The sequence below is a fragment of the Hyperolius riggenbachi genome, chromosome 2, assembly GCF_040937935.1.
Source record: "Hyperolius riggenbachi isolate aHypRig1 chromosome 2, aHypRig1.pri, whole genome shotgun sequence".
Lineage (NCBI taxonomy): Eukaryota > Metazoa > Chordata > Amphibia > Anura > Hyperoliidae > Hyperolius > Hyperolius riggenbachi.
The window spans coordinates 114,770,450-114,782,906 of record NC_090647.1 but is presented as its reverse complement, the minus strand read 5'-3'; the positions used below and the strand labels follow the sequence as shown (position 1 = coordinate 114,782,906).

Here is a 12,457-nt window from a genome sequence, read left to right as displayed (position 1 = left end):
AACGGAAATTGGAAAAATAGAAAATCAGTCTTGCGATTGGTCTAAAATTACCGCAGTGATCCAATTTTTGCAGAAAAAAAATCTGCATTCTCTGATTGGTCCAATGCTTCTGTGATTGGGCTAACATTACCGAGTTGCGGTAAATCAGATTTCCATGGAATTCCAATCAAAAATGTCAATTTCCAATGGGAAATGCGGAAATTTCAATGCCTCGCAGAATCTAAATGAGCATCCCTACTTTGGAATAATGGGCTTCCTGATACTTTGTTACACCTTTAGTAGTAAGTAGATTTTGCTGTTAACCTCTTTTAGCACAGGCACAGTTATTTGATCAGGCTAGGTTCAGGAACGCAATGGAATAGGTACGTTGTGCTGCACATTATCTACATGTTGTGTTGTATACAGTAAAGCGTACAGTCCATTAAAAGCAGGGCGTTGGGATGCTGCATACCGTTAAAGTGTAACTGTTGGGTATAAAATAAAAAGTCAATTCTTTATTTTTATCTGGTAAACAAGTAATAAGGATGCTAACCAGGAAAGCCAAAAGTTAAAATCTCTATTACTTTTCTTGTTAATAAATGATCATTCCCCAGGTTACCTGATTCTTATTTGGTACACACAAAATTTGGTACACAAAAAAGGAAGTTGCAGGGCATGCTGGGTTGTCCTTTTTTGCTTCTTTACTTTCCCCTCAGACATAACTAATGCAGCCTGATTGGCTGAACCCTCTTTCCCTCCTGTTTTCCCCTCCCACACCTCTGTTCCTCTCTGATTGGACAAGATTTCTCATGCTGAGACAATGCACTTTCTATAGTGGAGGGCGAGCAATGCATACACAATCAGGCAGAGGAGAGTAAGGGAGGAAATTACATCAGGATTGGCTTCAAAGTAGCCACAGTTAAAATGAGAAATGCTAAGAAGGATTTTCTCTTTTTTTACGGTAGACAAATCACTAAATTCAAAACATGGACAGTGCAATACATATATTATGTAAGTAGAGCAATTATTTATCTACTTAGATATGTTTTTTTTCTGAGATAGTATGGCTGACAGCTCCTCTTTAAAGCACACTACATCAGACACAATGTGAACATTCCTTAGGTGGTACGGTCCATATTACATGGTATAGTGCGACGGTCCATGTTACAATGCACCACTGTGAACATAGCCTTTATGTATTTTATGTTTTATGCCAGATTAATATAAGATAGAAACTATCATGGGTAGTATAACCAGATTAATATACAGTAGTTACAGCATTATAACCAGATTAATTATGTCTAGGTGATGTCTGGTGGAAATAACGTTTCATATTGATATTTGAAAGCCTTTGAAATGGTATAGAATAGTCACACTGTCCCTAACTATGGCCATGTCCTGAGCTGTATTTCCCTTTGGACAGACTGCTTGAGCTAAATCCGCTCTTGTGGTGATGGTTGCTTCCTCCACGAGATCCTCCAGTGCTGGAATGCAGGACAGCTTTAAGAGAAAAAAAAAATAGAGCGTTAATCAAAGCTATTAGTTAAGGCTCGTACACACGTCTGACGGAAGCCAACGACGGGTCCGTCGGCACCTCAGATCGCTCAGAAACAGCCTTATCAGTCCGCCGACAGACTGTACACACGCTGTACTGTCTGCTGAAAACTCGCCCGGTGGGAGGTGCCGACGGTCCCGTCGTTGGCTTCTGTCAGATGTGTGTACGAGCCTTAAGTATTCAAATCATAAAGGAATAATTTGCATATTCACTCACTGACCTGAAGCAGTGCATTGTGGGAGTAAGTTCATGCTCATGTGTAGTTAAATTTGCAAATACCATTTATTTTAAGAAGTCAAAATTATACAGTATTTACCATAGTATAGGTTTTTCTAAGTATTGGTGGACTGGGTTTTTTAAGACCATTTACAAAATCTCAGTAGTTCTGCATGACTTAAACATTTATTTATAAATTATTTAGCCAGTGTTTGCTCATTGTAACATCTTTTCTCAACCTTTCCTCTCACCATCACAGGTCCCAACATGTTTAGTGCTGTCAGGTGCATCTCTGCGGAATGTTTGTTTACTCATTCGCTCCAAAGCCAGTAGAAGTTAAAGGGAACAACACTTGGTTTCACAGAATACTCTGGGAGGAGGATTCCATATAGCTAAACAGCCTAGGCTGGCCTGGCTGTGATATCACTGAGAGGGTGGGGAAACATTCCAATACACAACAATATATACCTATAGGAAGTGTTTTTCCGATATTGTAACAAGGGTAATTCATGTAAAAAGTGGGTACCCTGTATAGTTTGATACATTGTGCTTGATTCACAAAGCGGTTCAAACTGTTTAGCACGGGTGTGCTAAACAGTTAGCACGTGAAGTGCCGTTCGCGGACTTTTGCACGTGCAAAGTGCCGCAATTTGCGCGATCGCGGACTTTTTCGCTTGCAATTTGCAGCGAATTGTGCGAATTGCAGCAAATTGCGCTCGCAAAAGTCCGTGATTGCGCAAATTGCGGCTTTGCGTGCGCAAAAGTCCGCAAACGGCACTTCACGTGCTAACTGTTTAGCACACCCGTGCTAAACAGTTTGAACCGCTTTGTGAATCAAGCCCATTGTGTTATATATCACTATGGTGCCTCTTTTATTCGGTACTTAGCAATGCCAATCAAATACAGAAGCATAAACAGAACCATTTAGCTTCTTCCTTTCATTGCAAAATTTGATGGAATTTGGGAAGGGTCAGATGTGCCTGCTAAATGATCCTATTTCTACATTCTTTCAAAAAAGGCCAAATTATATAGCGGGCTTGATTCACAAAAGAGTGCTAACTGTTAGCATGGGCGTTTCCGCGCGAAAATTCGTCACCGTTTTCACATGAAAATTTGTGTTTGCAAACGCTTAATTGCGCGCGAACGCAAAACTTTGCGCGAAAACGGTCGTGCTAACAGTTAGCACTCTTTTGTGAATCAAGCCTAGCATATACTTAGAATGGTTAACTGGCCAAAGACTAGGTGACACCAAGGTTGAAACTATCACTACTCAAGTTTGAGCAAATACAGCACAAATACAGTGCATAGCTGCCACCAATTGTCCCATTTGTGGAGGAACAGTCCTTCTTTGTGAACCAAATCCATCTGACCATCTTTCTTTTTCATTTGTCCCTCTTTCAGGACTAATGTATAAATCAATGTAAAAATACTTGTATTTTTTCTGCTGAAAATATGTTTAATTGGCTCTAAACTTTACTCTATCCTTTAAACTGATCTTTTATTTTCAAATGTTGAAAATGAATACAAACCAATTATAATTGGATGGACCAGTGTGTTTTTAATGATAATACTAAATCTTTTATTTATGAATTATTTGGAGTATATGTGACTAGCGGTGTGATGGGGTGGACCAGGTGAATTTGGGGTGGGGATTGGGAGGCGTCTAATAGATGCCTGTGCTAATTATTGATAATCGGTTCCCAGGTGGTGAGTTGGTCACCTGATGCGCTAGTTGTAGCCAATTGGCTACTACAATCCAAACTATTAGAGTTGCAAATTGTATATTGTGTAGACGATTGACTACAAGCAGAGATAGTTTGGACCCTGCCACTACTGTTAGGCACTAGGAGGGGCAGGATAGTATTAGGCACTAGGAGAGTGGGTTAGTGTTAGGCACTAGGAGGGTGGAATAGTGTTAAGCAGTAGGAAGGTAGGATAGTGTTAGACACTCGGAGGGTGGTTTAGTATTAGGCACTAGAAGGGTAGGTTAGGTAGGTTAGTGTTAGGCACTTGGAGGGTGGGTTAGTGCTAGGCAGTAGCAGGGTGGGATAGTGTTAGGCACTAGGAGGGTGGGTTAGTGTTAGGCACTAGGAGGGTGGGTTAGTATTAGGCACTCGGAGGGTGGGTTAGTGTTAGTCAGTAGGAGGGTTGGTTACTGTTAGGCACTAGGAGGGTGGGTTAGTGTTATGCACTCACAGGGTGGGTTAGTATTAGGCACTCACAGGGTGGGTTAGTGTTAGGCACTCACAGGGTGGGTTAGTGTTAGGCACTCACAGGGTGGGTTAGTGTTAGGCACTAGGAGGGTGTGTTAGTCTTTGGCACTCAGAGGGTGGGTTAGTGTTAGTCACTTGGAGGGTGGGTAAGTGTTTAGCATTAGGTGGGGGGGGGGGGGGGTTAAGGTTAGGCACTAGGAGGGAAGGGTTTGTGTGAAAATGGGTTCCGAGTAAGTAAATATAATACTTAAATAAAATACACACAGTGGTGCCACAACACCTATTCATGGTGGAAGTCTAATTAGAGGAATAGCAGAGCATGTCCCACTTTCTTATCTCAAAAGGTTGGGAGGTATACAGTATATTTATTAACCCCTTTTTGTAAGTGACAACATACTTACAGATGCTAACTGAGCCGCCTCCTTCTCCAGCCAATCTGAAATATAATAATAGATTAGATTAATAATAGATATAATAATAGACAGAGGCGCTGAGCTTTGCACCAAACCTATTTGAGTTTTATGCTCCGTTTCTATTGCCTGATGAAGCGGGAGATACCCACGAAACGCGTTGCACTTTTTGAAGAATATAAATACATTTTTGTTGTTTTGAATATACACAACACTCGTGTGTGTCTGCTTGGAGGAGGTAAGTCCACCTCTGCCTCCTCTCATTTTAAACATTTTAGAATATTTTATCCTTTTGGCGCCTCTGTCTGCTTATAATAATAGATTTGTTTCATCAGCAAACATAAAATAAAAGAGACACAGATGCTTGCTCCTTCCCAGGAATATAGGTAAAGTACAATACAATACAATACAATAACATTTGTAAAGCGCTTTTCTCCCATAGGACTCAAAGCGCATAGCTGTGTCTCAGATTAATACAGGGTTTCAGGCTGGGTTGTGTTACAGAGGAGATAGTCAGATGTTCATGAATGCCAGACTGAAAAGGTAGGTTTTCAGTTTAGACTTAAATGCTTCCAGGGATGGGGCTGTCCTGATTGGGTGTGGCAGGGAGTTCCAAAGTGTAGGGGCAGCATGACAAAAGGCTCTGTCTCCAAAGGTTTTGAGGTGGACTCTGGGGGTGACCAAGGTGTTACGTCCTTTTGATCTAAGATTGTGGGGGGTGTGATGTAGTTGCAACAAGTCCTTCAGGTATCCAGGGCCCAGATTGTGCAAGGATTTGAATGTCAGTAAGCCAATCTTAAACAGAATTCTCCATTTTATCGGTAGCCAGTGGAGTGAGCTCAGGGTTGGTGTTATGTGGCAATGGCGGGGTTGGCTCGTTAACAGCCTTGCGGCGGTATTCTGTACTAATTGCAGGCGGCGTAAGTCTTTCTTATGCAGGCCTGTGTAGAGGACGTTGCAGTAGTCTAACCTTGATGTGACGAAGGCATGAACTAGGGTTGGAAGATCCTCTGAAGGAATTAGGTGTTTAATCCTTGCAATATTCCTTAGGTGAAAGAAGGAATGTTTCACAACAGCTGAGATTTGATTCCTGAAGCTTAATTTCCCATCAATAAGTACTCCCAGGCTGCGCACACAGTCTGAGTTGTTCAGGTCTGAGCTCCCTATCCTTAGCGGTGTTGGTTGAGACTGGAGCTGCTTTGCTGTTGAGCCCTGGCCCTCGATAACAAGAACCTCAGTTTTGTCAGCATTAAGTTTTAGCCAATTATTATTCATCCACTCCTGAAGCTCAGCTAAGCATGCGTTTATTTGTGGAGTAGGGTCTGTGACGTCAGGTTTGAATGACAAATATAGCTGGGTGTCATCAGCATAGCAATGATATGTCAGGCCATGTTTTTGTATGATTTCTCCAAGTGGCAGCATGTATATGGTGAACAGTAAAGGGGATAATATTGCGCCCTGAGGTACACCGTATTTTAGTGGTACAGGGTTGGAGAGGAAGGGCCCTAAGGCTACCCTTTGTGTTCTGCCAGCCAGGAAGGAGTTGATCCACCGGAGAACAATGCCATCTATGCCACAGTACTCTTGTAGCCTGTTGAGTAAGATTTCATGATCGACTGTGTCAAAAGCCGCTGAGAGGTCGAGCAAAATCAGGATGGAACATTGACCCTTGTCTCTTGCAATGAGCAGATCATTGCAAATCTGGGTGAGGGCTGTTTCACAGCTGTGATATTTCCTGAAACCAGATTGAAGAGGGTCAAGGATGTTGTTTCTGGATAGCCTGGCTTCAAGTTGGAGGTAGACAGCCTTTTCAATAACTTTTCCCAGAAAGGGGAGGTTTGAGACAGGTCTGTAGCTGTTTAGAGCATCTGGGTCTAAGGATGGTTTCTTGAGTAGAGGCCTGACGATTGCTTCTTTCAGAGTAGAGGGAAACCACCCTTCCTGTAAGGAGCCGTTGACTATTTTGTGGAATGCCGGTGTAAATAGTTCAGGGCATTTCAACATGAACTTAGTGGGGCCAGGGTCCAGATCGCAGGTAGTCTGGCGAAGGTTTGAGAGGATATCCAAGATGTCTTTTTCAGTGATTACCTTAAAATCAGACCATGGTGGTAGGCTATTTTTGCACCTGTTATATGGCTCTGCATGGGTTTCTGGGGCTGTGAATTGAATGGCAGATCGTATGGAGGAGACTTTGTCTGAGAAGAAGTGGGCAAATTTCTCGCACAGTTCCTGTGAAGGTCTGATGCTGGATTTCCTGCAAGATGGATTGCAGAGACTGTCAACCGTGCGGAAGAGTTGGGCAGGTCTGTTGGCTGCATTTGCAATTTCGTGAGACAGGAATAAGGACTTCTTTTTGTTAATCATCGTTTGATATTTTTCCAGGTGAGCAATTAGGGAAAGTTTGTCATCAGGAGACTGATGTTTGCGCCACCTTCGTTCCAGTCTGCGTCCCTGTTTCTTTAGTTCCTTTATAGAGTTGTCAAACCAGCGAGCGTGATGTAATGGTGCGGAACGTTTAATCTTTAAGGGAGCTATGGCGTCAAAAGCGGCTGAGACATCGTGGTTATATTTAAGGACCATGGATTCAAGGCCTAAGTTGTGATCTGTCAGTCCACCTAGATTGAGGCTGTTCTGAAGGTGTTGGGGTGTCAAACCTTTCAAGGAACGATATTTTATTAGTTCTTTCACTTGGTGTTTTGTAGCCGGTGCTGTAAAGGAGAAGTGGACAGTGTGGTGGTCTGACCAAACTACTGGATCAATTTCCACATTGGATATTAGGAGTTCTGAATGGAAAATGAGGTCCAAAGTGTGTCCTTTTTTGTGGGTAGGGAGGTTGACGGCTTGAGAGAAGCCCAGTTCATTCATGGAGAGAAGTAGCTTAGTTCCAAATTGGGAAGAGTGTGTATCGACCCGTGCGTTAAAGTCTCCAAGAATTATCCACCTAGGGTGTTTCAGTGTTATGCAAGATACAAGTTCTGCTATTTCCTTGAGAAAAGCTGAGCCAGCGTCAGGGGGTCGGTAGACAAGCAGTATGTTTATTTTTTTTCCAGCTGAGAGCTGGGCTGCTAGACATTCAAAAGAGTGGGTGGGGGCTACAGCAAGGGGTTTAATATTCAAACTGGATTTGAAGCACAGAGCTAGTCCTCCGCCCTTGCGGTTTTGCCTTTCACAGTGTAAAACTGAGTAATTGTCTGGTACCGCAGCCGCAAGAGTGGGTCCTGAGTTCTGATCCAACCATGTCTCTGTAATTAAAGCTAGATCTGAAGCCTCTATTAGATCATGAATAACTGCTGTTTTGTTGTTTATGGACCTGGCATTGCAGAGTACTGCTTTAATGTTGTTTCCCTTAACTTTGAGGTCTGTGTTCCTAGCTCCTGGCTGGGGGTTGTAATCAGGAGTGTGGAAGCTGTCTCTGTTATCTGGGTCCTTTACTGATACAGCTGATTTATAGATATGTGATGATTGCTTTGGCTTTGATTTATGGGTGCCTGCACCTCCTCCCCTCTTCCCCCGCCTTGTTTAGGATATTTTTGACCCCCTACCTATTTACTTTAAATCACTAAGTAAAAACAAATAAAAACACAAATATTTCACTAAACATTCATACTATACAATTCTTTAGTCACATCTGTATCCTTTAAAGAAGATGAAAGTTTACAGATGAAAATGCCAGAAGGTGATAGAAGTATACAGTATAGAAGAAGATAACCTAACAAGGTGCAAGGATACAAAAGGGGAGAGAAGACTGTAGAAGAGAGATAGATGTATACAGACAGTATTATCCTGCCTCCAGTGAGTTGGGCGCAAGTTGAACTGAATGACGACTCGCTCTGCTGCTGCTCTAATTCCCAGCAGCATTAAATACTATTCCCCCTCTGAGTCGTAGCAACTCAGAGGGAGGAGTCATTAGGGGTACCCGTATTACCCGTTGCGCGGGCCACAGACTACAGTACTAGTGCTATAACAGTTCCCAACTAAGGCGCTACAGGGCCAACGATGTGCGGCAAAGCCACCTGCTTTGGTACACAGATGAAAAAAAGGAAGGAAACAGAAAAAATAAACATATTATTGTTGCCCCTATTATCAGTTACTGATTTAAAAGATTTGTTGGGAGTGGGAAGGTATTCTAATTTTTTTTTTTAACTAATTATTAATGAATTACAGTATTAAAAACAATTTTAAAATGCTAACAATGGCTCAAAAAGCACCATTCCTAGATGGGCAATACAGCTTCTCACTTGGGTAAAGCAGATGATAATATTCCTGTGCTCTCATTCTTGTTGTAAAGCAACACCTACCACATCAAAACCACCCCCACGTATTGGAAGGGAAAAAAAACAAAAACGTTGGGATGAAAAATGAAGGTGTTCAAGTAAAATCTACCTGGTATGGCTGGGTGAGTTAGTTCATGTTAATTGAATTCTGCAAATTCATGTTTGTATGTATTGAACCATTGCTGGCAATTTGTTATAATTAAATCTTTAGAAATATATAATGTAAAAATATGTAAGTAATCGTTAGCATTTAGCAAGTCATTCAAAGTAAAATGCCCCAGATTAACTAAAGTAGCATTTTCTTCATTACTAGGTATGGAACTAGTATTATTTATATTTTAATTGTATACACTCCAGATAGGAATTTACTCAGTGTTTTCAAGTATAAATCAGGTTATGTGTATTGTGTTGTATTATACATGTAAGATGAGAAGTTGATAAGGAGGAGGAAAGCTTAGCGCATCAGGGTCAATGTATGGAGTTATGCTGCCACTTCAAGAAACACTGAACATCTGTGTGATATAATGAATTGTATGTGTAATATGGATGATTAATAGAACATTAGTAGCAAATAAAAGAGTCTCATATCTCATATTTTTATTTTCAGATATTTAGCTTTTTTTATAACATTGCATCATTCTCTAATAATTGTTTCCAAACTACACTCTGTATTTTAAACTGAATCAGAACAGTTAAACAAGAAACAGTGAGAGACAGGTTGAGATAAGTGTTTCAGAAAACAACACTGTAGCTGACCAAGTTTGGTCAGAGAGCTCAGGGAAGCTCTTTTGCATAGATAATAAGTGACAAGTGAAGCTTCCTAACTCTTACTGGTCTGGAAACAATATGAGACTCTGTGCTACTAATGTTCTATTTATTAGCTGAACTACACATACAAATTACTATCTCATTAGGTTAATTTTAACTTCAGATTCCCTTTAACCACTTATTGACAAGCTGACACATTAGAACGTCCTGTTGGAGGCTGTTAAGAGCTCCAGGGCATTTTAATGTGTCACTTGCTCCTGCCGCCACTGTGCACATGTGTGCGCCTCCCCCACCACCGTAAATAGTTGCCTTAGGAACTTAGCTTTTTAATCTATATTTTATGAGGGTGTATTACTATTACTTTACTACATAGGGGCTTGTAATTATGGAAAAAAAGACAGAAAAATACACCTACTGTATATTTCCCAATAATATATTGTCGCCATATATTGTCATTTAAACAGTCTAATAATTGGAACAAATGGGCAAATACGATTTGTGAGTTTTATCTGCAGGAACATGTTTTATTGTAAAACTATAATGGCTAAAACCTGAGAAATAATGATTTTTTTTCCATTTTTTTATTTTTCCCATTAAAATGCATTTAGAATGAAAAGCAATCTTGGCAAAATGTACTACCCACAGAAAGCCTAATTGGTGGTAAAAAAAAACAAGGTATAGATCATTTTGTTGCAAAAAGTAGTAATAAAGTTATTGGCGAATAAAAGGGAGGAGCACTGATAGGTGAAAATTGCTCTTGTGCATTAGGGTAAAAACCCCTATAGGGTGAAGTGGTTAAAGTTGCATACCTGCACTCCTCTCCTTCCAGCAACTTCCTGTATGTGGCGATCTCAATGTCCAGAGCTAGTTTGACATTCATCAGTTCCTGGTACTCTCTCAGTTGGCGAGCCATGTCCTGCTTGGCCTTCTGTAGAGCTTCCTCTAGCTCAGATAACTTATTCTTGGCATCCCTGACTGCCATCTCTCCACGTTCCTCAGCTTCTGATATGGCAGCTTCAAGTTTTGTACGCTGTCAGACATACCAAAAAATACATCACTGAACAGAGATGGTTAGTTTTACTGCAGACTTGGAGGGAAAGTTTTAAAAGGTGAGACATTTGAAAAACTGGGCTTCTTTAACTTAGCAGAACAACTAGACAACTGTTCATTGCAATTAAGATACTGAAATTAAAAAGGTACCGTAACTAACTTAGTTTAGTTTAATGGACAAATTCTCGGCCATATAGGTAGAGTATTCCAAGTGTGGATGGCTGTGATATTTCCTCATCACATAAGATAGTAAATAGGGTCATAGGGTCAATATTTTCTTTACAAGTATTATTGTTGTTATACACATTTAAATGTTATTCAACATACTACTAATTACCCAGTCATTCTGGGAGATTAGAAAGGAAATGTATGTGTGTGTCATTTTATCGAAGACTGTATGAAATATCAATTATTATGTAATATGCATGGCTATAGTAAGGTTTGTTTTCTTAAAGAGAACCTAAAGTGAATAAAAAAGGTAAGTACTTACCTTACTTAATAGAGTGCTGCCTTTGGATGGTTTAGAGGCTTCCCAGATCCTCCTACAGTCCACCGCTGTAACGCAGGGTCCCTCTATAACCAGGGCCAGATTTAAGACAAGGCCACATAGGCCATGGCCTAGGGCACCACAGAATTAAGGGCATGTGGGCAGCAGGCTATACTGGGGGAGAGGGAAGGTTCACATAGCTACCTGTACTGGAGGGACGGAGGTCATCAGGCTATCTATTCGGAAGAGGGGGGAGAGCTTCTTATACTAGAGAGAAGGGGGTAAGGGGTCATCAGGCTACCTATACTGGACGGAAGGGGGGGGGGAGTCATTAGGCTGTCTAAACTGGAGGAGTTGAGGGAAGGGTTGTCTGTCTACCTGTACTGGGGGAAAGGTCATCTGGCTGCCTATACTAGAGGTAAGGGTCAACAGGGTACCTATACTGGAGGGAGAGAGAAAGGTTCTCTGGCTACCTATACTGGGGAGAAAGGGGGGCAGGGGTCATCTGGCTACCTAAACTGAAGGGGGCGACTGGTGACAGTGGCCTTGGGCGGTAAAGAGTACAAATCCGGCCCTGTCTATAACTATTGGTTTGCGACAAAAGTCAAAAGATTTCTTTTTGCCCGAGCGTGGCCCTGAATGAGCACATCCGGATTTGGCATACATGAGTAAGAGTTGTGCATGGCCAGTAGAACAAAGCATGCATGAAGGAATAAAGATGTGCGTGCATACGCTGCTTCATTCTACTGGGCGTGTGTGGACCTTACTTGTGCATGCCCAGTCCGGATGTGCTCATCCATCGCTGGGAGTACAGGCAGAAGATGAAGAAGGGACCTGCGATGGATTGGTGAACTCTATGAGGATCCAGGATGTCTCTGGACTGTCCAGAGGCTTTCAGCTACAGAGATATAGATCTAACTTTCTAACTATCTAACTTTGGCTATACTTGAGATTTACAAAAATGCTTGAGTTTGGGCAAAGAGCTCTATGAAGAGAAAGTTACAAATACCTGTTCTTTCACATTGTCAATTTCTCCTTTGAGTCTCTGAACGACTCTGTTGAGTTCTGCAATTTCATGCTTAGTGTTCCGCAGGTCATCCCCATGTTTTCCTGCAGTTTGACGCAGCTCTTCAAACTATAGAAAATAAATATTCTGTTACTATTGACAGGTGCATAAATTAGCAACAGCTTATGGGGTCATAAAGCTGAACTTGAAACTAATCACTTGGCTTCTGCATCTAACATGACTTTTTTATCTTAGATTTTAACATTCTAGGAGTAGAAAAGTAGATCAGTCATTCCTACCCTAGTTAATTAAAACTTTGTTTAGTTTGATCCTTAAAGGAAACCAGAGCTTAAAGTAAAAGTTTTATACATATCTGGGGTTCCTCCATTCCCATCCCCACGGATCGCTCACATGCCGCTGTCCTCAGTCTTCTCCCTCTTCGGTACCGGGTCCCGTAACTTCAGCCAGTCGCGGCCAGTCTCCGCAAATGAAGTGCACC

The 12,457-nt window shown here is 41.5% G+C and overlaps 1 protein-coding gene across 1 annotated transcript in view; it reads right to left on the bottom strand.

The window, feature by feature from the left end:
* Positions 1 to 1,360: 1,360 nt before the first annotated feature.
* Positions 1,361 to 12,457, bottom strand: part of LOC137544841 (keratin, type II cytoskeletal cochleal-like) — a 28,816-nt gene continuing 17,719 nt past the window's right edge. Inside the window, exons 6-9 of the mRNA XM_068265932.1 lie at positions 11,962 to 12,087; positions 10,225 to 10,445; positions 4,365 to 4,399; positions 1,361 to 1,479 (exon numbers count right to left, since the gene is read on the bottom strand). Of these exons, the coding sequence (XP_068122033.1) occupies positions 1,361 to 1,479; positions 4,365 to 4,399; positions 10,225 to 10,445; positions 11,962 to 12,087 (501 nt within the window). The remainder of the gene's footprint in view (positions 1,480 to 4,364; positions 4,400 to 10,224; positions 10,446 to 11,961; positions 12,088 to 12,457) is intronic.